At 38.3% G+C, this 21,783-nt stretch overlaps 1 protein-coding gene across 4 annotated transcripts in view; it reads left to right on the top strand.

Annotated features, from left to right (window-relative positions):
- The window catches only part of LOC128694634 (rho guanine nucleotide exchange factor 11), a 542,499-nt gene that overhangs the window by 463,712 nt on the left and 57,004 nt on the right, over window positions 1-21,783 (top strand). For 2 of the 4 annotated variants that reach the window (XM_070095944.1, XM_070095947.1), the window contains 2 exons: window positions 8,820-9,007; window positions 10,107-10,307. In XM_070095944.1, coding sequence (XP_069952045.1) covers window positions 8,820-9,007; window positions 10,107-10,307 — 389 coding nt within the window. The remainder of the gene's footprint in view (window positions 1-8,819; window positions 9,008-10,106; window positions 10,308-21,783) is intronic. The other 2 variants (XM_070095945.1, XM_070095946.1) reach the window with 2 other exon arrangements.

Consider the following 21,783-nt stretch of genomic DNA (forward strand, 5'->3'; position numbering starts at 1 on the left):
CTGCTGCAAATCCGACGCCGTCTGAAGACTTAGAGCCATCTGTGTACACAGCGGTGGCATGAGAATGGGTGTGGAAGTGATCAAGAAAAAGAGAGCGGGAAGCCATCAAGATCCTCTCAACACAGTCAGGCAACTTTGAAGGGCATTAGCATCATGAGAATGTAAATTTGTAGCATATTGTAAAAATATTTAGGATGAATAATTTTATAGGTACTGATACCTGAATTTTGAACCAGTCGACGATTGAGTTAATGTTACCACTGATGTGTCAACTATGGTATTTGAAATGAAACATACTGCTTTCATGACAGCAAGTTCATTTATTGAACACATGACATTGCTCAGTAATAATGGCCTTCTTCCATAATCTAAATATTAAGGAGGACTAGGTCATGTGTGACTGGACAAGTTGCTTGAAGGTATAATGTACAAGACCATTCACAATTTGGAGATGCTGTGCACGACTCATCAGTTGTCCCCACATTGCAATGCATTTATTTCACTCCCAGTTTAACCCTTTAACTGTTTTGTTTATATATAAGGGGGGACCGGAATTCACGCGCGCGGAGCAAAAAAAAAAAAAAATTCGAAAAAGTATGAAAATGGAGTTATTGTTACCAAAAAATAGCTGAACTTTCTGGCTACACTCTGGTATAATTATTATCCTTGTACGATGTTTCTAAAAGGAATTACAGCCATTTCTAACAGGCATGGCGACAGCGCTTTGCGTCATATTGCGTAACAAGCGCTGACGCGGCATTGTTTATGTTTTTCCCCCGTGTTATTTTTATCGTTTTCTTATATCTTTATGTCTCATATAATACAAATTCACCATCTGAGATCATGCCAGAGCGGGCGGAGCTAATATGGTCAAGTAACCAGTCAGGTACCCTGGGTATAGTACCCAAAATGGCCGACACCTCCAGCCAAGAAAATATTCCATAAATATTCCATACCCACGCTAATATCAATTATAAGGCTTATTTATCTATCACAATTGATCTATTATGACATAATGCAATATAATAATAGCATATAAACATAAAAAGCACACCTTAAAAAATAATATATAGCATATGATGATGCCCCAGAGGAAAAAATTTCTATCGGTGAATCCCCTGAAAGGTCCATTCTCTCATCAGTGATGAGAGAAAACGGATTTACAATGGTTAACTGTAATAAACACTCGTAGGTCATGGAAAAATTGTAAAATAAAGCGAATTTTTCAGGGAAAAAAAATTATTTCCCGGGCACCTGGGGTGCCGCGCGCTTCAGCCTATACAGTGGACCCCTGCGTACCGATTTTAATCCGTGCAAGAGGGCTCATTGGTATGCGAAATAATCGGTATGCGAATGAATTTTCCCCATAAGAAATAATGGAAATCAAATTAATCCGTGCAAGACACCCAAAAGTATGAAAAAAATTTTTTTACCACATGAAATATACATTTTCCTACACACAAAGAGAAGGATACATGCACAGTAGTAGAGTAGTACATGCACAGTATATATTGTGCATGTACTAGTCTACTAAATGAAGAATAAATGACACTTACCTTTATTGAAGATGCAGCAATGACTGATGAGACACTGTGTCCTGGGAGTGCCTTTTCCTCCTGAGTACTGTAGGTCCTGTTTGGCATTTTCTTCCAGAACAGGCCTTATCACACTGTGTATGTCACTACGATTCTTAAATCTCTCAAACCAACCTTTGCTGGCTTTAAATTCACCAATATGAGCACTAGTTCCAGGCATTTTTCCCTGTTCACCTGGGTGTTAGTCGACTGGTGTGGGTTGCATCCTGGGAGACAAGATTAAGGACCCCAATGGAAATAAGTTAGACAGTCTTCGATGACACTGACTTTTTTGGGTTATCCTGGGTGGCAAATCCTCTGGGGTTAATTGTTTCTTGGTATATTCTCAATAAGCCACACGAACAACAGTGCTACAGCAGCAGTAGACGATGCTACAGCAGCAGCAGACGATGCTACAGCAGCACCAGCAGCAGCAGCAGCAGACGATGCTACAGCAGCAGCAGCAGCTGACAGTGCAGCAGCAGCTGACAGTGCAGCAGCAGCAGCTGACAGTGCAGCAGCAGCAGCAGCAGCAGCTGTACCACCAATAGTAGCGAATGTTGATTGGGGTTCATTATACAACCTGGCCAGCTCGGAGACACGCACTCCACTTTCATACTTATCAATGATCTTTTTCTTCATCTCTATAGTAATTCTCACCCTTATTGCTGTAGGGTTGGCACTAGAAGCTTTCTTGGTGCCCATGGTCACTTATTTTCCAGATAAAATCACCAAAAACACTGTAATAATACGAAATGTTATGATTGTATGCTTGGATGCTACCGCGGAGGCTGGCTGGTAAACAATGCCACCGGCGGAATATGTGAGGCTGGCTAAGGCGCACATTGGACACGTCTCGGACGAACAGCGGTGAGCGGGTTTTTGAGCGGTATGCGAGGCAGAATTTTTGCGATTAAAGTGAGCGGTATGCGGAATAAACGGTATGTGATGCCAAAGGTATGCGGGGGTCCACTGTATCTCGAAAGTAACTTATTTACCTATTTAGGGCCAACCTACCTTTATTTATGATTGAATTGACTTGATTTTCACAACAAACATAGGAGAATGATTGCTTTACAAGGTAGAGTGTACCTTTCTGAACTATCCCAAATATTTTTAGATTTATGTGGGCAACAAGACCGACATCTTCCAATATGTCAAAAAAATTATGAAACTTCATTTTTTTTAGCATGAAGTTAAGGTTTATTTTAGAATTGGTACACTTACAGTGATGGAATTAGAAGTGTTCTATCAACAGCAAGTGTCAAAACCACTTTTCCAAGTACCACTGAGTAGGGCTCCGCTGCCAAATGCAATTTCTCGTAAATTTTGCATATTTCATTTCCTTTTTGGCCGATATGATTGAAACTTCAGCACAGGATACTCGATATAAACTTCTAATAGTACACCAAAAATGAACGTAATCGGTTGAAAAATAAAGAAGTCGATATGTTACACCTGTCCTTTAATTAAGGAGGACTAGGTAATGTGTGACTGGACAAGTTGTTTGAAGGTATAATGTACAAGACCATGCACAATTTGGAGATGCTGTGCATGACTCATCAGTTGTCCCCACATTGCAGTGCATTTATTTCACTCCCAGTTTAACCCTTTAACTGTTTTGTTCGTATATATACGTCTTACGAGCCACCATGTTTGACGTATTAATACACATAAATTCTTGCGGCCTCAAGTCAAGCGGGAGAAAGCTGGTAGACCTACATGTGAGATAATGGGTCTGCGTGGTGGGTGTGCGCACTATGAAAAAAATCGGGGATGCAGTGGTGCATTGTTGGAGCTCCACTCCAGTAGTCCTTGTTCACCATGCCTCACGGTAAGAAGTACATACCTCACTCCTCGGTGAATTGGAGGTTTTTTGTTCCCAAGTGATAGCTCTAACAGCGATGGAAGTGCCAGTGAAAGTGAATTTCATGGTTTTGGAGAGGGTGTGACCGAAAGCAGTGCCCAGGATAACATAATTAATGATGAAAATCCAGATGACCCACAACCTTCCACCTTTGGTGCTGGGCAGTCTCATTCACGTTCACTTGTACCAGGACGAAAGAGGAAACTATTTTCCTGTGTACAGGACTAAGATGTGAAAGTGATAGTGATAGTGATTTCCAAGCTGTTGAAAGCAGTTCTAGTTGCGACAGTGAGGGTGAATATTCTCCAGTGAAGCGGCAGTATGTACGATGCAGCATGCGTTCTGGTAGTGTGCCATATGCTGTTCCAAGGGGAAGGAGTAAATCACAGAGTACATCCTGTGGCCCTACACCACGAACTGATAGTGAAGATGATGATATTGTTACATTGGGGATGAATAATTTGTGTGGTACAGCATGTGGTGGTGGCGACATGAGTCATGTGGCACCAGCAGCGGGCCATGCTACTACCCACGCTGCTAACTCAGCACAGGCACAACCACCCTCAACCACTCCCACACTTCCACAACATCCACAATCTGCACAACCACAACCTTCACAACCACAACTACTGTACCTGTAAATATCCAGTACCCACCAGCAGACTGCATCTGGGATTGGCAGCAAGGTGACAATTTTGTTCCCAATCCCCATCACTTTGATGAAATACAAAGTGGAATACAGCCATCATGTATACTTGGGAACAATGCCACTGAACTGGAATGCTTTCAGTTTTTCTACGATGAACCCCTGATGGACATCATTGTCAGGGAAAGCAATACATACTTTGAGTACACCATGGCAAACAGTTCTTTCACCAAAGTAAGTTCTTTCACCAAAGTAAGTTCACCAAAGTAACTTACTTACTTACAAAGTCATGGCTACACCAGTGGAAGGACACAACTGTAGCAGAGAAGTATCTGTTTTTTTTGCCACAATAATGCTGATGCCACATGTGTATAAGCACAGTGTCAACACATACTGGTCGACAGATGGCTGATTTCAACCCTAGCTTTCGGTGACGTTATACCAGTGAATCGATTTGTGCTACTGTTACGTATGCTACACTTCTGAGAAAAAACAAGACCTGACAGAAGCGACCGGTTATATAAGATCAGGAATGTGTTTATGTACCTGAAACAAAAGTGTTGTATGTATTTTTATCCCTTCAGGAAGCTTGTTATTGATGAGTCTTTGATTTTGTTCAAAGGCAGACTGTCGTTCAAGCAGTATGTACTCTGTGATTGCAAAAGTGGTCTGGTTTTGGATATAATTGTGTACACTGTTAGTAATACATTGCAAGATACCAGGAAGTTACTGGGTATCTCTGGTGATGTGGTTAGAGCAATGATGGAACCATATCTTGGTAAGGGGCATATTTTATATGCTGATAACTGGTACACAAGCCCTTTACTCACTGATTTCTTGCGAATGAACATGACAGACGTGTGTGGCACAGTGCGTGGAAATCGTAGACATATGCCTAGGTTCGACACAGGCACATGTAGAGGTGAAGTTCAGGTGTTTGCTGCCAATGACATCATGGCATTTCGGATGCATGACAAACGTGATGTCACAATGTTGACATCAGTTCACCAACACGAAATGGTAGACACTGGCAAGCAGAATAGAGAGACCAATGCACCCATTGTAAAACCTACAGCTGTGATGGATTACAACCTCAGTATGCGTTTAGTGGACAAATGTGACATGCATATTGGGTTTGCTGATTGTGGTTGCAAGAGTTATAAGTGGTACATAAAACTCTTTTTCCATCTTCTTGACATTTCCATGCTGAATGCTTATAATATGTATAAGTTGAAGACCAACAACAAACCCAAATATGGTGAATTTTGTTTGTCAGTTATCAGACAAATAATATTCAAATACCAAGGAACAACACTTGCAATAGACCAGCGCCCACAAAATTATCAACATATGCCCTCTCGTCTGAGGCCTGGTGATCACTACCCCATACCACAGCCTCCTACTACTTTCAAGAAAAATGCTCAGAAGTAGTGTTATGTCTGTACACATACCACAAAATGCCCACAAAAACGCAGAGACACCCATTTTATGTGTGAGGAGTGTAAAACACCATTGTGCATACACCCATGTTTCAAAGAATTCCACAAGCTGCAGCAGTTCTAGGAAAGTGTTCAGTGATTGTACATATGTAGTAGAGTAGGACCCCACTTATACGGCGGGTTAGGTTCCAGGCTGTCGCCGGAAAGCAGACATCGCTGGAAGACAGAACTCCATTTTTTTCCATTTATAAATGCATATAAATGCCAGACAACAAGTTTACACTAAATTATATTAAGATAGTAATAGAACTAGGCATTAAAAACACACAAAATAAGATAGTCACAGTAAATTCATTACTTATCTTAAAGTACAGTGGAACCTCAAAAATCGAACTGCTTCCAACACGACCAATTATGTAAATGTATTTTTGTAAGCGCTTTTATAAGTGTATTTTTGAGGGTCTGAAATGGACTAATCTAATTTACATTATTCCTGATGGGAATAAATTCATTCGGTAAAGGCACTCGAACAGCCGTCTGGACCGAAGAAAGTTTGATATTTGAGGTTCCACTGTATTTGTAATCTTAATGTAGGGAGAGAGGCGAGTAGTACTTATTTGTAGGAAGTCAGGTGCAGGTAGCCCAGGTGTAGGTAGCACTGGCTCCCCGTCTCATACTTAATATATGATATTTAAAACATCCCAGAGAGGTAAAATGTACATACAGTACACTCATTATTTACCTTAAAATATGTGTAGTCTTAATATAGGAAGAGAGGTGAGTAGTATTTATTTGTATAAAGTCAGTGTAGGTAGCCAGTAGGTGTAGCCTGGGCTACACCTACCGGCTACCTACACTGTGGCCCAGAGCCATATTATTAACATCGACATGCCTTGTTCACTGAATTTAATCATCTCTAACAACTACCTTTAGATGCCATCATAAACGAAGGTAGAAGTAATGAATAATTCATGCCGAAAATTGTAAACAAAAGCGGAGTGGGGGAAGTGGCTGGGCCAAACGCAGATTCATGCACGCTTTCTCTGATGGCTGAACAGAGAAAACGTAATGTTGTCCCTCCACCCGGCTCCACAAGTATTATTATCAGAGCATATAAAATATGCAATAAATGCCAGACAACAAGTTTACACTAACTTATATTAAGTTAGCAATAGAAATAGGCATTAAAAACACAATAAAAGGTAAGATACACACAGAGTACACTTATTACTTACCTTAAAATATTAATATTAATGTGTGAGAGGTGAGTGGCAGGGTGTTTATTGAATAAAATCAGAATGGCACACCATCATCCTCTAACTTGGCACTTAAAGCAAGAGGCTTACGACTTCTCTTTTTATTACAGCTAACCTTAGACGCCATCGTCAATGAGAGCCAACTAGTTAACGAAAGAGTAAACGAGAGAGAGAACGAGATACAGAGTTGAGACAATGTAAGAACACAAACTGAACAGGTAGTGGACGATCACTTGGTTAGGCGAAATAAATGCGTATTAATATGTGTCTACTTTTAGTTCATTCACGTCCATTTGTAAGAGTTTGTAAAACATTTACCTCAATATCTTTTTATTTTAATAATTACCTCACAATACAAATACTCTTACATTGTGTACAAGTTGTACAAGTTAGTTCAGAATAAACAAACAGCAACACACCATTTTTAGAGTGAATGAAGATAATAATATTAATAATAATAATAATAATATTATTAATAATAATATTATTAATAATAATATTATTAATAATAATAATTATTATTTATTATAAAAAGCACTAAACCCACAAGGGTCGTGAATTGCTATACATAGAGTAAAGGCATACGAAAAGTATTTTTCTACAGTTACCCCCCAGTGTTTGACTAGAGAAAACGTAATTCTTCCGACACCACCTACACAGCTGCTTTGTTGCTGAAGACCAAGTGACGCCTGCTGATGAAGATGAGAAGCGAGATGACACTCCCCTCCGGGGAGTCGCCGCAAGAGAGATGATGTTACCCTCCAGCCGGAGGGCCCAAGAAAGAAGATGATGAACGACACCCCCAACCGGGGGCCACAGCCGGGTCACCATATGGAGAAGACCCGGGCCGGAAGTACCGGCGAACCTCTAATGAATGAATAATGAGCTGCTTTGTAAACAAATCTCATATTTACATCAATTTTTATTGAGTGTATATATCATGTTTATATGCTATGTTATGGGTTTCATATATAATTTTGAGTAAAATATCATAGATGGATTAATGAAAATACCTATATTGATGTAAAATAAGACATTTAGTGTGCCCAAGAGTGATTATTATTACGTAGTATTGGCGTCATGAGTAGAGAGATTATTATAATAAAAAGAAGCGCTAAGCCACAAGGGCTATACAGATGAGTAGAGAGAGACTTAGCGATTTTAATGTGTACCTGCACACCAGCACAGTGTGTATCTTTAGGTACAGGTACACACAAGTATAATTATCAGAGTATACATATAAAATATGCAGTAACTTTAAAACACTTGAAATTTTGGAAAGTTTCCTGACATAATAGATGTGGTCACGGAAAATGTAAACAAACCGGGTGGGGGGCGCCGTATTTAAAAGACAGCTTGCAGTATAGCAAATTTTGGTCATAATTTGACATCACCGTATTAGCGGAACGCCGTAAGGCGAAACGCCGTAAAGCAGGGCCTTACTGTATATATATATTATAGAACAACAGTAATAAAAAAAATTTTATATTTCTGTAAACAAATTTTGTAAACATTATGATGATACTAGTGTTTTTCTATAATTGTGTCACATTCAACGAATGTATATATGAACATTGCACTATACTTTGGTCTCACAGGCCACATAAATTATGTGAAAAATAAAATAGTGAAAAAAAAACAAGAAATCTTCAAATGCAAGTAAACCGAAGTTTACTGGGTGAGCGGCATTCGCTGCTGTTGCCATATGCAGTTCATTTTTTTTTTTGCCAGTTTTATGCCTCTATATCTGGGTAAGTACTGATCACAATTTTTTTTTTTTTTTTTGGGGGGGGGGGGGGGGGGCTTAAAACAATCAGAAAATTAATCTTAACTTTTTGTGTGTGTGTGTGTGTGCGCGCGCGTGCGCGTGTGTGAAAATTCTTCAACACCAGGAGAGACTTCAGGATTTGGGATTGTGACAGTCAAAGGGTTAAAGGTTAAAAAGAAAATAATGTAACTAAAGCAAAGATCAGTCATTTAATAACAAAATATTGTATCTAGTTAGATAATTTGTAAAATAATGAGCATTGTTTTCAGTGTTGATGATGGTGTGGATGATGGTGGAGAATCAACAGAAAACACAAATGATGCTACTGATGGTAAAATTCAAGGTACATCCAAATCTGCAGAGCAGATTAGCAAATCTGATGATCCATTGTCTACTTCCTCAAGCACAGCAACAGCTCAGCCTCCAGTATCGCCAGACACACTTGCAAAGAAAACAGGTAAGTGAGGATGTGATTTTACTGCCACCAGCTCCATTGTGGTTTTGTTTTTGGCAATTTTTTTTTTCCCCTTCTTCAATTTAGAAGTGAATCTTTCTTATAGCTGTCATCAAATTGGGTGCAGTTGGTAATGGGTTTAATTGCTCTGCTTAGAAGTAAGATTCTAGTAATCAGTATCTTGCAAGCCAGAAAATATTAATTCTTCACTTGTGTTAGTGCAGTAGCTGAAGTCTGTCCTTTTCATATCATATGTGATCCATTATTGCATGGGGATAGCACTCTGTCATAAAGAAGGGGTGGGGATGTGTTAGTTTTGAGTTCATTAGGGAAGCAGTGTGATGAGGCCTGCACAGAGAATAGCAGGAGCAGTTCTGCCCAGTGGGCTGCAACACATACCCTGAAATTCTAGAGCTCTCCAAGCTACTGAGGATGCTCATTTTAATATCACATTGTCATACTTCCATTAAAAATATAGAAACCACTTAAATATACATATAATGCATTGAAATTTGGCACTATGAACTGACCACCTCCATAAGCTGCTGTAAGTAATGCACTTAGCTCTAAAAACATGATCATACCCTTGGCTTGCTGCATGGCAGGGGTTAAAGTGTGTATTTAGCCTCTTCACAATGGGGGTTCTAAAGCTTGCACTATGCACTCTTTTTTTTTTTCTTTTTTTTTTCTTTTTTTTTTTTAAAGAAAATATTCCACCCACATTTCACCACTAGCACCCTTCCTCCACATGTAGCTCAGTTAAAGTTAATCTTTTTTATCACTGCCTTCTTAATACATAATTTCATCATTCTTATTTCATAAACTAGAGTGCCTCAACACATCCTTCATAGCTTCTCTCTAATGGTTAAAATATGCTTTTTTTCTATATAACAGACAGAATCCTAAAACCTCTGAGTTTGACAGGAAGTTCTTGCATGGTAGTGTCTGTAACGGCAATATTTTTTCCTTATGCAGTCTCATCTTAAATCATGAACACCTGTCAAGTAAATTATTATGAAGGCAGTGACTAGGTAGAGGTGGTGGTGCAAGTGGTGATGGTGAGTGGTGCTGAATGGTGATGGTTGTTGTTGGGTAATGACAGCAGAGGCGGGCGGGGCAAGCAGCAGCAGTAGCGGCCCAGGTGGCCCCTCCCCCTCGGCCGGCCGGAGCCCCGCCTCTGGCCGCCGTCTACAGGAGGTCCAGATCATCCAGATCGTGGAGGGCACGACGCTCATCCAGCCTTCCGAGGTGAAGGTTTCTCAGGGAGTGGTCCTCTCTGCAGAGCCTGTCCTCACTCCCATAGGTAAACCCTCGTTGTTACTATATCTTCAATGTTTTGGGTTGCTAAGAAACCACTAAGACATGCGAGATGTGAGATTAGTGTTCTTAGGATTTAGTGATACTGTATTTACTTGTGTATAGCTGAAAAAAAAAAAACGTATATTTTATTAAAATAATATTGTGTAGTTATAGCTTGCTGCCATTTCTGTAGACTGCTGGAGGGGGGTTCCCATGAACCACACACCATGCACTTTTTTTTTTCACCAGAAGCAACCTTTAATGAGCAACCCCTTCATTGGAAGATGTGTTATATATTAATCATTAATGCCTGAAGTTCCTAAATCAGTTGTCCAGTTGCAAAAGGATGCTTCATAATACGGTTTTCTTGCTATTACCATATATTATTGGCCAGAAGTCTACCTGATCTATGAGTCAAGGGGTATACTTCTTTTTTTATAAAAGTCATGTTTTTTTTTTTTTGTTTTTGTTTTTTTTCACATAGTCCTACCCTCAATTTGAGTTGGCTTTTGGGGAAACGAAATTTGTTAGGAATTGTTTCCTACCTAATTTAAACAAAATTCCACAAATACTTGCTATATTAATACTGCATATAGGAATATTAGCAAACTTGTAGGAGTCAAGCATTTGTGTGTGCAATCAGTACAGAATACCAGCAGCAAAAGAGTCTAATTTTATATTACAGATTTACTATACAATCATTCAGTGGCTTTGCACTGCCAGGAATCCATCAGAGAAAATATTAAGTCTCCAAGATAATATAATAAACCTCTGAGTGGGTCCTTATAGGATAAAGGCCTGTGCCAGGACAGATGTATATTCTTTCTTTCAACACACTGGCCGTATATGGGTGGCAAAAAATGTCTTTACATTAACCACAGCACAAGCATCACACCTGCTGGATGTTCAGGCCTTCATCACTTAGAACATCCTTTCACCCCTCCCTCCAACTCTTCCTTCCCACCACCCTGGATTTATATACGTCTTTCTCATCCTCTTCTGCTTCATCCTTTCTAAATTGCTAAAGGACATCATTTCCTTGGTCTTTCTTATATTTACTTTTAATTTTCATCATTTACATTCTTTCCTTTGTAGATTTTCTTTAGAATCTCCCCCCAAAAAATTGTCATCTGCAGAAAGTAACTGTGACAACTCTCACTGTGCTTTAGAGCTTTAGATTCATTATCTTTTAATCCCCCACCTCTACCCAACACCCTAGTGTTCACTTTTTTCACACCCCCATCTATAAGTATGTTAAGGAACCATTGTAGACATCACGTATCCCTGTCTAAGAGCTACCTTTGATGGAAAATAATTACCCCTTTCCTACATACTTTCACATAAGCCTAACTATCCACATAATTCTTTACTGCTTTTAGTAGCCTACTACCTATTTCAAACTTCTGCCACATTACTTCCCTATCCACTCTATCATATGCCTTTTGTAAATCCATAAATTCAACAAAAAGTTTTGTACCTATGTCTAAAAATTGTTCATTTACATGCTTCATTGTAAATACTTGCTCTGTAACATATATCCTATATTAACTAAAATGTCCTTATTCCTCTGCAATCCTACTCTCTGCCTTACTCTTAATTCTTTCAATAATAACTCTAATGTACACTTTACTGGGTATAAGCAACAGGCTTATTTCCCTATAATTTTTACACAGAATTTTATTCTTCTTTCCCCCTTATACAAAGAATCATACATGCTCCTTGCCAATCCCTATATACTATTCCCCCTACCTCAACCAGTTCCTTTGTCCTCCAATGTCATTAGATTTAATTCTGTTAGCCTTTTCTCATTGCTCAGGCACTGTAACATAGGAACAAGCCTTGTTGCATACTTCAGTACTTTCTCCAGTTTCTTAATTTATGTACATAAGTACGTGTGCTTTCGTGCATATGTACGTATTACATACACATTAGACGATAGTGTTCATTATACGTAAGAGTGGGTGAGTGGGCATACAGAAGAGGAACAACAGTGGCAGCATGTGGTTGGTGGTGGTGGTGAGTGTGATGGTGGTGTGGTTATTGGTGTTAAGTAATGTGCTAGTGTTGATCATGATTTGGGATGGTGGTTGTATGGTGATGGGTGTATGACTGTGGGTGTAGTGGTGGTGTGGTATGGTGGTGGAGGTGGTGAGTGTTATGGTGAATGTATGTGTGTATATAATATATATATATATATATATATATATATATATATATATATATATATATATATATATATATATATATATATATATATATATATATATATATATATATATATATATATATATATATATATATATATATATATATATATATATATATATATATATATATATATATATATATATATATTATATATATATATATATATATATATATATATATATATATATATATATATATATATATATAGGTATACTTTTTCTTCCAACAAAATGGCCGTATCCAACCAAGGCAGGGTGACCTAAAAAGAACAACGAAAATTTCTCCTTTTAAATTTAGTAATGTATACAGGAAAGGGGGTTACTAGCCCCTTGCTCCCAGCATTTTAGTCACCTCTTACGGCACACATGGCTTACTGAGAAAGAATTCTGTTCCGCTTCCCATGGAGACAAGAGGAAATAAAGAACAAGAACTATTAAGAAAAAAGAAGAAATCTTACCATCATGTAAAACAATTACAGGTTTCCATTTTTCTGTTTCACACTCACTTGGTAGGATTGTAATACCTTCTTGAGTGGTTGCTGTCTACCAACCAATTACCTAGGATTTTTTTTTTTTTTAACAAGAAGTCGGCTGTCTCCTTCCGAGGCAGGGTGACCCAAAAAGAAAGAAAATCCCCAAAAAGAAAATACTTTCATCATCATTCAACATTTTCACCTCACTCACACATAATCACTGTTTTGCAGAGGTGCTCAGAACACAACAGATTAGAAGCATATACGTATAAAGATACACAACATATCCCACCAAACTGCCAATATCCCGAACCCCTCCTTTAGAGTGCAGGCATTGTACATCCCATTCCCAGGACTCAAATCCGGCTATATAAAAATAACCGGTTTCCCTGAATCCCTTCACTAAATATCACCCTGCTCCCACTCCAACAGATCGTCAGGTCCCAAATACCATTCATCTCCATTCACTCCTATCGAACACGCTAATGCATGCCTGCTGGACGTTGAAGGCCCTCGCCCACAAAACCTCCCTTACCCCTTCCTTCCATTATACATATGGATTATATATGGATGGAACAAAATAGAATGACTTAGAGTGCATAAATCCGTAGTGGAGGGAAGGCGGGGTAGGAGTCGGCCTAGGAAAGGTTGGAGGGAGGGGGCAAGCATGCATGAGCGTGTTAGATAGGAGCGAATAGAGACAAATGGTTTTTAGGACCTGACGTGCTGTTGGAGTGTGAGCAAGGTATTTTAACATTTATGAAGGGAGTCAGGAAAACTGGCAGATGGGACTTGAGTCCTGGAGATGGGAAATACAGTGCATGCACTCTGAAGGAGGGGTGACTGGCAGGACAGTGATGGAGTGAATGATGATGAAATTTTTTCCTTTTTGGGCCACCCTGCTTTGGTGAGAGAGGGCTGATGTGTTAATAAAAAAAATAATAATGTGTATATTTTTTTTGACAAATCGGCCATATCCCACTGAGGCAGGGTGACCCAAAAAAAAGAAAAATGAAAGTTTCTCTTTATAAAATTAGTAATGTATACTGGAGAAGGGGTTACCAGCCCCTTAGTTTCAGCATTTTAGTCGCCCCTTACGACATGCATGGCTCAGAGGAAGAATTCTGTTCCACTTCCCCATGGAGATAAGAGAAAAATTACAAGAACAAAAACTAGCAAGAATATAGAAGAAAACCCAGAGGAGTGTGTATATATATGCTTGTACATGCATGTGTAGTGTGACCTAAGTGTAAGTAGAAATAGCAAGACGTATCTGAAATCTTGCATGTTTATGAAACCGAAAAAAAGACACCAGCAATCCTACTATCATGTAAAACAAATACAGGTTTCCATTACACACTCACTTGGTAGGATGATAGTACCTTCTTCGGTGGTAGTTGTCAACCAAACTACTACCTAGGAGATAGATAGATATATATATATATACATATATGTATACTATATTTTTTTTTTTCAACAAACCGGCCGTATCCCACCGAGGCAGGGTGGCCCAAAAAGAAAAACGGAAGTTTCTCTTTATAAATTTAGTAATTTATACAGAAGGGGTTACTAGCCCCTTGCTCCTGGCATTTTAGTCGCCTCTTACAACACGCATAGCTTACGGAGGAAGAATTCTGTTCCACTTCCCCATGGAGATAAGAGGAAATAAACAAGAACGAGAACTAGTAAGAAAATAGAAGAAAACCCAGGGGGGGTGTTTATATATATGCTTGTACATGTACATGTATGTGTAGTGTGACCTAAGTGTAAGTAGAAGTAGTGAGATGTACCTGAAACCTTGCATGTTCATGAGACAGAAAAATGGACACCAGCAATCCTACATCATGTAAAACAATTACAGGCTTTCGTTTTGCACTCACTTGGCAGGACGGTAGTACCTCGCTGGGTGGTTGCTGTCTTCCAACCTACTACCTACATATATATAAAATAATATACAGTGGTCCCTCAATAATCGTCCATAATCCGTTCCTGGAAGTGGGACTATTATCGAAATGGACGATTTTCGAATCAATTTTCCCCATAAGAAATAATGTAAATCCAATTAATTCGTTCCAGACACCCAGAAGTATCAACAACAATTTTTTTTTTTTTACCTAAATGATAGATTTACATGCACAAAAGAATGAACATTCAACATGACAGTTACCTTTATTGAAGGCTGTTGTTGATGAATGGAAGACAGGGAGGTAGCATTTGTTCTGTTAGTGGGTTGGATTTGTGAAGGACCGGCCTAGTATGGGCCAGCAGGCCTGTTCCAGTGCTCCTACTGTCTTAAGTTCTTATTTAACATCACACTTACCAGTAGGGTGATCGAGGCTAGGACCTTGGGGAGCTTTAAGAAGAGATTGGACAAATATACGAGTTGGAGGAGCTGAGTTTGATTTGTGTCATTGAGTACGGGAGTAAATTCTTGGGTAGCTTTGGGTGGAGGTCATTTTGATAAGGACCTGCCTTGTATGGGCCAGTAGACCTGCAGTGTTCTTCCATTGTTATGTTCTCATTGGCTATTTGTTTGTGTGAAGGAGGGATGGCAAGTTTATTGTTGAATATGACACTAATATCAACTCTGTGGCTTATTTATCTTCACAATTCAACTAATATGACATAATAAACAATATTAATAACATAGAAACATGGAATATACTCTAGAATGAATAAAATAAGTCATTACGTATGTCACGAGAGGTGTTGTGTTGTTGTTGGGTATATAAGGGCCACTGAATGTAAGCCGTCCATAATGTTGGTGAAGCAGCAGCTGAGGCGGCAGTGGTTTTTGTAGCCCTATATAACTCCAACAACATTGGAGAAGTTGGTAGAATCGCTGAATCGCTAAAGAAGGAACCCTCTACCACCATCACTACTACCTTCTACCACCATCACTACCACCAAAGAAAGCTTGTAGTGCCAGCCCTTTGGTAAAGAATGTGAGAAACACATAATTTATGAAAAAGTTTGTAGAAAAGTACAAAGATGGTGGTGGTAGAGTGGAAGCAGTTGTGATAGTGGTTGATGAACACAAGAACATAAGAAAGGAGGATCACTGCAGCAGGCCTGTTGGCCCATGCTCGGCAGGTCCTTTACAATTCATCCCACTAACAAAACATTTTCCCAACCCAGTCCTCAATGCTACCCAAGAAATAAGCTCTGATAACTCTATCCACTCATTTGGGACTTGCAAATAAGTGGATAGAGTTATCAGAGCTTATTTCTTGGGCAGCATTGAGGACTGGGTTGGGAAAATGTTTCGTTTGTGGGATGAATTGTAAAGGACCTGCCGAGCATGGGCCAACAGGCCTGCTGCAGTGATCCTCTTTACTTATGTTCATCAACCACTATCACAACTGCTTCCACTCTACCACCACCATCTTTGTATTTTTCTACAAACTTTTTCATAAATTGTGTTTCTCACATTCTTTACCAAAGGGCTGGCACTAGAAGCTTTATTTGAAGCCATGGTAGCTTATTTAGCACTTGCAAGCACTAAAATCAATGGAATATTATGAAATATTTCATATGAGCATGTGAGGGGACCGTCACTAATAAACAATGGCACACTGGCTGGGAAGGAAAGGCCGAGGCGGCTCAGAGCGTGAGTACGCGTCTGGGACGAAGGACTATTAGGACTATTAGCGAGTTACCAGACCATTTGCGAGCCAATATTTTGACGAAAAAACAGGACTATTTCCGAAATGGACGACTTTCAGGCCGGACGATTATTGAGGGACCACTGTATATATTCTATATATATATATTTATATATATTATATATGCACACACACACACACACACACACTATATATATATATATATATATATATATATATATATATATATATATATATATACACATATACATATATATATATATATATATACATATATATATATATACATATATATATATATACATATATATATATATATATACATATATACATATACATATATATATATATACATATATATATATACATATATATATACATATATATATATACATATATATATATACATACATATATATATATATACATATATATATATATATATAAATAGATATATATATATATAAATATATATATATATATACATAAATATATATATATATAAAGAAATATATATATATAGATATATATATATATGGGATCATGACAGAAATGTTAAAAGCAGGGGGGGATATAGTGTTGGAGTGGTTGGTACTTTTGTTAAATAAATGTATGAAAGAGGGGAAGGTACCTAGGGATTGGCGGAGAGCATGTATAGTCCCTTTATATAAAGGGAAAGGGGACAAAAGAGATTGTAAAAATTATAGAGGAATAAGTTTACTGAGTATACCAGGAAAAGTATACAGTAGGGTTATAATTGAAAGAATTAGAGGTAAGACAGAATGTAGAATTGCGGATGAGCAAGGAGGCTTCAGAGTGGGTAGGGGATGTGTAGATCAAGTGTTTACATTGAAGCATATATGTGAACAGTATTTAGATAAAGGTAGGGAAGTTTTTATTCCATTTATGGATTTAGAAAAGGCATATGATAGAGTGGATAGAGGAGCAATGTGGCAGATGTTGCAAGTTTATGGAATAGGTGGTAAGTTACTAAATGCTGTAAAGAGCTTTTATGAGGATAGTGAGGCTCAGGTTAGGGTGTGTAGAAGAGAGGGAGAATACTTCCCGGTAAAAGTAGGTCTTAGACAGGGATGTGTAATGTCACCATGGTTGTTTAATATATTTATAGATGGGGTTGTAAAAGAAGTAAATGCTAGGGTGTTCGGGAGAGGGGTGGGATTAAATTATGGGGAATCAAATTCAAAATGGGAATTGACACAGTTACTTTTTGCTGATGATACTGTGCTTATGGGAGATTCTAAAGAAAAATTGCAAAGGTTAGTGGATGAGTTTGAGAATGTGTGTAAAGGTAGAAAGTTGAAAGTGAACATAGAAAAGAGTAAGGTGATGAGGGTATCAAATGATTTAGATAAAGAAAAATTGGATATCAAATTGGGGAGGAGGAGTATGGATGAAGTGAATGTTTTCAGATACTTGGGAGTTGACGTGTCGGCGGATGGATTTATGAAGGATGAGGTTAATCATAGAATTGATGAGGGAAAAAAGGTGAGTGGTGCGTTGAGGTATATGTGGAGTCAAAAAACCTTATCTATGGAGGCAAAGAAGGGAATGTATGAAAGTATAGTAGTACCAACACTCTTATATGGATGTGAAGCTTGGGTGGTAAATGCAGCAGCGAGGAGACGGTTGGAGGCAGTGGAGATGTCCTGTCTAAGGGCAATGTGTGGTGTAAATATTATGCAGAAAATTCGGAGTGTGGAAATTAGGAGAAGGTGTGGAGTTAATAAAAGCATTAGTCAGAGGGCAGAAGAGGGGTTGTTGAGGTGGTTTGGTCATTTAGAGAGAATGGATCAAAGTAGAATGACATGGAAAGCATATAAATCTATAGGGGAAGGAAAGAGGGGTAGGGGTCGTCCTCGAAAGGGTTGGAAAGAGGGGGTAAAGGAAGTTTTGTGGGCGAGGGGCTTGGACTTCCAGCAAGCGTGCATGAGCGTGTTAGATAGGAGTGAATGGAGACGAATGATACTTGGGACCTGACGATCTGTTGGAGTGTGAGCAGGGTAATATTTAGTGAAGGGATTCAGGGAAACCGGTTATTTTCATATAGTCGGACTTGAGTTCTGGAAATGGGAAGTACAATGCCTGCACTTTAAAGGAGTGGTTTGGGATATTGGCAGTTTGGAGGGATATGTTGTGTATCTTTATACATATATGCTTCTAAACTGTTGTATTCTGAGCACCTCTGCAAAAGCAGTGATAATGTGTGAGTTTGGTGAAAGTGTTGAATGATGATGAAAGTATTTTCTTTTTGGGGATTTTCTTTCTTTTTTGGGTCACCCTGCCTCGGTGGGAGACGACCGACTTGTTGAAAATAAATATATATATATATATAATATGTAAATATATATATATATATATATATATATATATATATATCTATATATATATATATATATATATATATATATATATATATGTATATATATATATATATATATATATATATATATATATATATATATATATATATATATAGGACCCCCGCTTAACGATCACCTCCAAATGCGACCAATTATGTAAGTGTATTTATGTAAGTGCGTTTGTACGTGTATGTTTGGGGGTCTGAAATGGACTAATCTACTTCACAATATTCCTTATGGGAAAAAATTCAGTCAGTACTGGCACCTGAACATACTACTGGAATGAAAAAAGTTCGTTAACCGGGGGTCCACTGTATATATATATATATATGTATATATATATATATACATGTATATATATATATATATATATATATATATTTATATATATATATATATATATATATATATATGTATATATATGTATATATATGTATATATATGTATATATATGTATATATATATATATATATATATACATATATATATTGGCAACCACCCAGGGAAGTACTACCGTCCTGCCAGATGACTGTGAAACAAAAACCTGTAACTGTTTTGCATGATGGTAGGATTGCTGGTTTTCTTTTTCTGTCTCATAAACACGCTAGATAACAGGGATATCTTGCTACTCCTACTTACACTTTGGTCACACTTCACAGACACGCACATGCATATATATATATACATACATCTAGGTTTTCTCCTTATTCTAAATAGCTCTTGTTCTTTTTTATTTCTTCTATTGTCCATGGGGAAGTGGAAAAGAATCTTTCCTCCGTAAGCCATGCGTGTCGTATGAGGCGACTAAAATGCCGGGAGCAATGGGCTAGTAACCCCTTCTCCTGTATACATTTACTAAAAAAGAGAAGAAGAAAAACTTTATAAAACTGGGTTGTTTAAATGTGCGTGGATGTAGTGCGGATGACAAGAAACAGATGATTGCTGATGTTATGAATGAAAAGAAGTTGGATGTCCTGGCTCTAAGCGAAACAAAGCTGAAGGGGGTAGGAGAGTTTCAGTGGGGGGAAATAAATGGGATTAAATCTGGAGTATCTGAGAGAGTTAGAGCAAAGGAAGGGGTAGCAGTAATGTTAAATGATCAGTTATGGAAGGAGAAAAGAGAATATGAATGTGTAAATTCGAGAATTATGTGGATTAAAGTAAAGGTTGGATGCGAGAAGTGGGTCATAATAAGCGTGTATGCACCTGGAGAAGAGAGGAATGCAGAGGAGAGAGAGAGATTTTGGGAGATGTTAAGTGAATGTATAGGAGCCTTTGAACCAAGTGAGAGAGTAATTGTGGTAGGGGACCTGAATGCTAAAGTAGGAGAAACTTTTAGAGAGGGTGTGGTAGGTAAGTTTGGGGTGCCAGGTGTAAATGATAATGGGAGCCCTTTGATTGAACTTTGTATAGAAAGGGGTTTAGTTATAGGTAATACATATTTTAAGAAAAAGAGGATAAATAAGTATACACGATATGATGTAGGGCGAAATGACAGTAGTTTGTTGGATTATGTATTAGTAGATAAAAGACTGTTGAGTAGACTTCAGGATGTACATGTTTATCGAGGGGCCACAGATATATCAGATCACTTTCTAGTTGTAGCTACACTGAGAGTAAAAGGTAGATGGGATACAAGGAGAATAGAAGCATCAGGGAAGAGAGAGGTGAAGGTTTATAAACTAAAAGAGGAGGCAGTTAGGGTAAGATATAAACAGCTATTGGAGGATAGATGGGCTAATGAGAGCATAGGCAATGGGGTCGAAGAGGAATGGGGTAGGTTTAAAAATGTAGTGTTAGAGTGTTCAGCAGAAGTTTGTGGTTACAGGAAAGTGGGTGCAGGAGGGAAGAGGAGCGATTGGTGGAATGATGATGTAAAGAGAGTAGTAAGGGAGAAAAAGTTAGCATATGAGAAGTTTTTACAAAGTAGAAGTGATGCAAGGAGGGAAGAGTATATGGAGAAAAAGAGAGAGGTTAAGAGAGTGGTGAAGCAATGTAAAAAGAGAGCAAATGAGAGAGTGGGTGAGCTGTTATCAACAAATTTTGTTGAAAATAAGAAAAAGTTTTGGAGTGAGATTAACAAGTTAAGGAAGCCTAAAGAACAAATGGATTTGTCAGTTAAAAATAGGAGAGGAGAGTTATTAAATGGAGAGTTAGAGGTATTGGGAAGATGGAGGGAATACTTTGAGGAATTGTTAAATGTTGATGAAGATAGGGAAGCTGTGATTTCGTGTATAGGGCAAGGAGGAATAACATCTTGTAGGAGTGAGGAAGAGCCAGTTGTGAGTGTGGGGGAAGTTCGTGAGGCAGTAGGTAAAATGAAAGGGGGTAAGGCAGCCGGGATTGATGGGATAAAGATAGAAATGTTAAAAGCAGGTGGGGATATAGTTTTGGAGTGGTTGGTGCAATTATTTAATAAATGTATGGAAGAGGGTAAGGTACCTAGGGATTGGCAGAGAGCATGCATAGTTCCTTTGTATAAAGGCAAAGGGGATAAAAGAGAGTGCAAAAATTATAGGGGGATAAGTCTGTTGAGTGTACCTGGTAAAGTGTATGGTAGAGTTATAATTGAAAGAATTAAGAGTAAGACGGAGAATAGGATAGCAGATGAACAAGGAGGCTTTAGGAAAGGTAGGGGGTGTGTGGACCAGGTGTTTACAGTGAAACATATAAGTGAACAGTATTTAGATAAGGCTAAAGAGGTCTTTGTGGCATTTATGGATTTGGAAAAGGCGTATGACAGGGTGGATAGGGGGGCAATGTGGCAGATGTTGCAAGTGTATGGTGTAGGAG

This window comes from Cherax quadricarinatus, chromosome 51 (assembly GCF_038502225.1).
Source record: "Cherax quadricarinatus isolate ZL_2023a chromosome 51, ASM3850222v1, whole genome shotgun sequence".
NCBI classification, from domain to species: Eukaryota; Metazoa; Arthropoda; class Malacostraca; order Decapoda; family Parastacidae; genus Cherax; species Cherax quadricarinatus.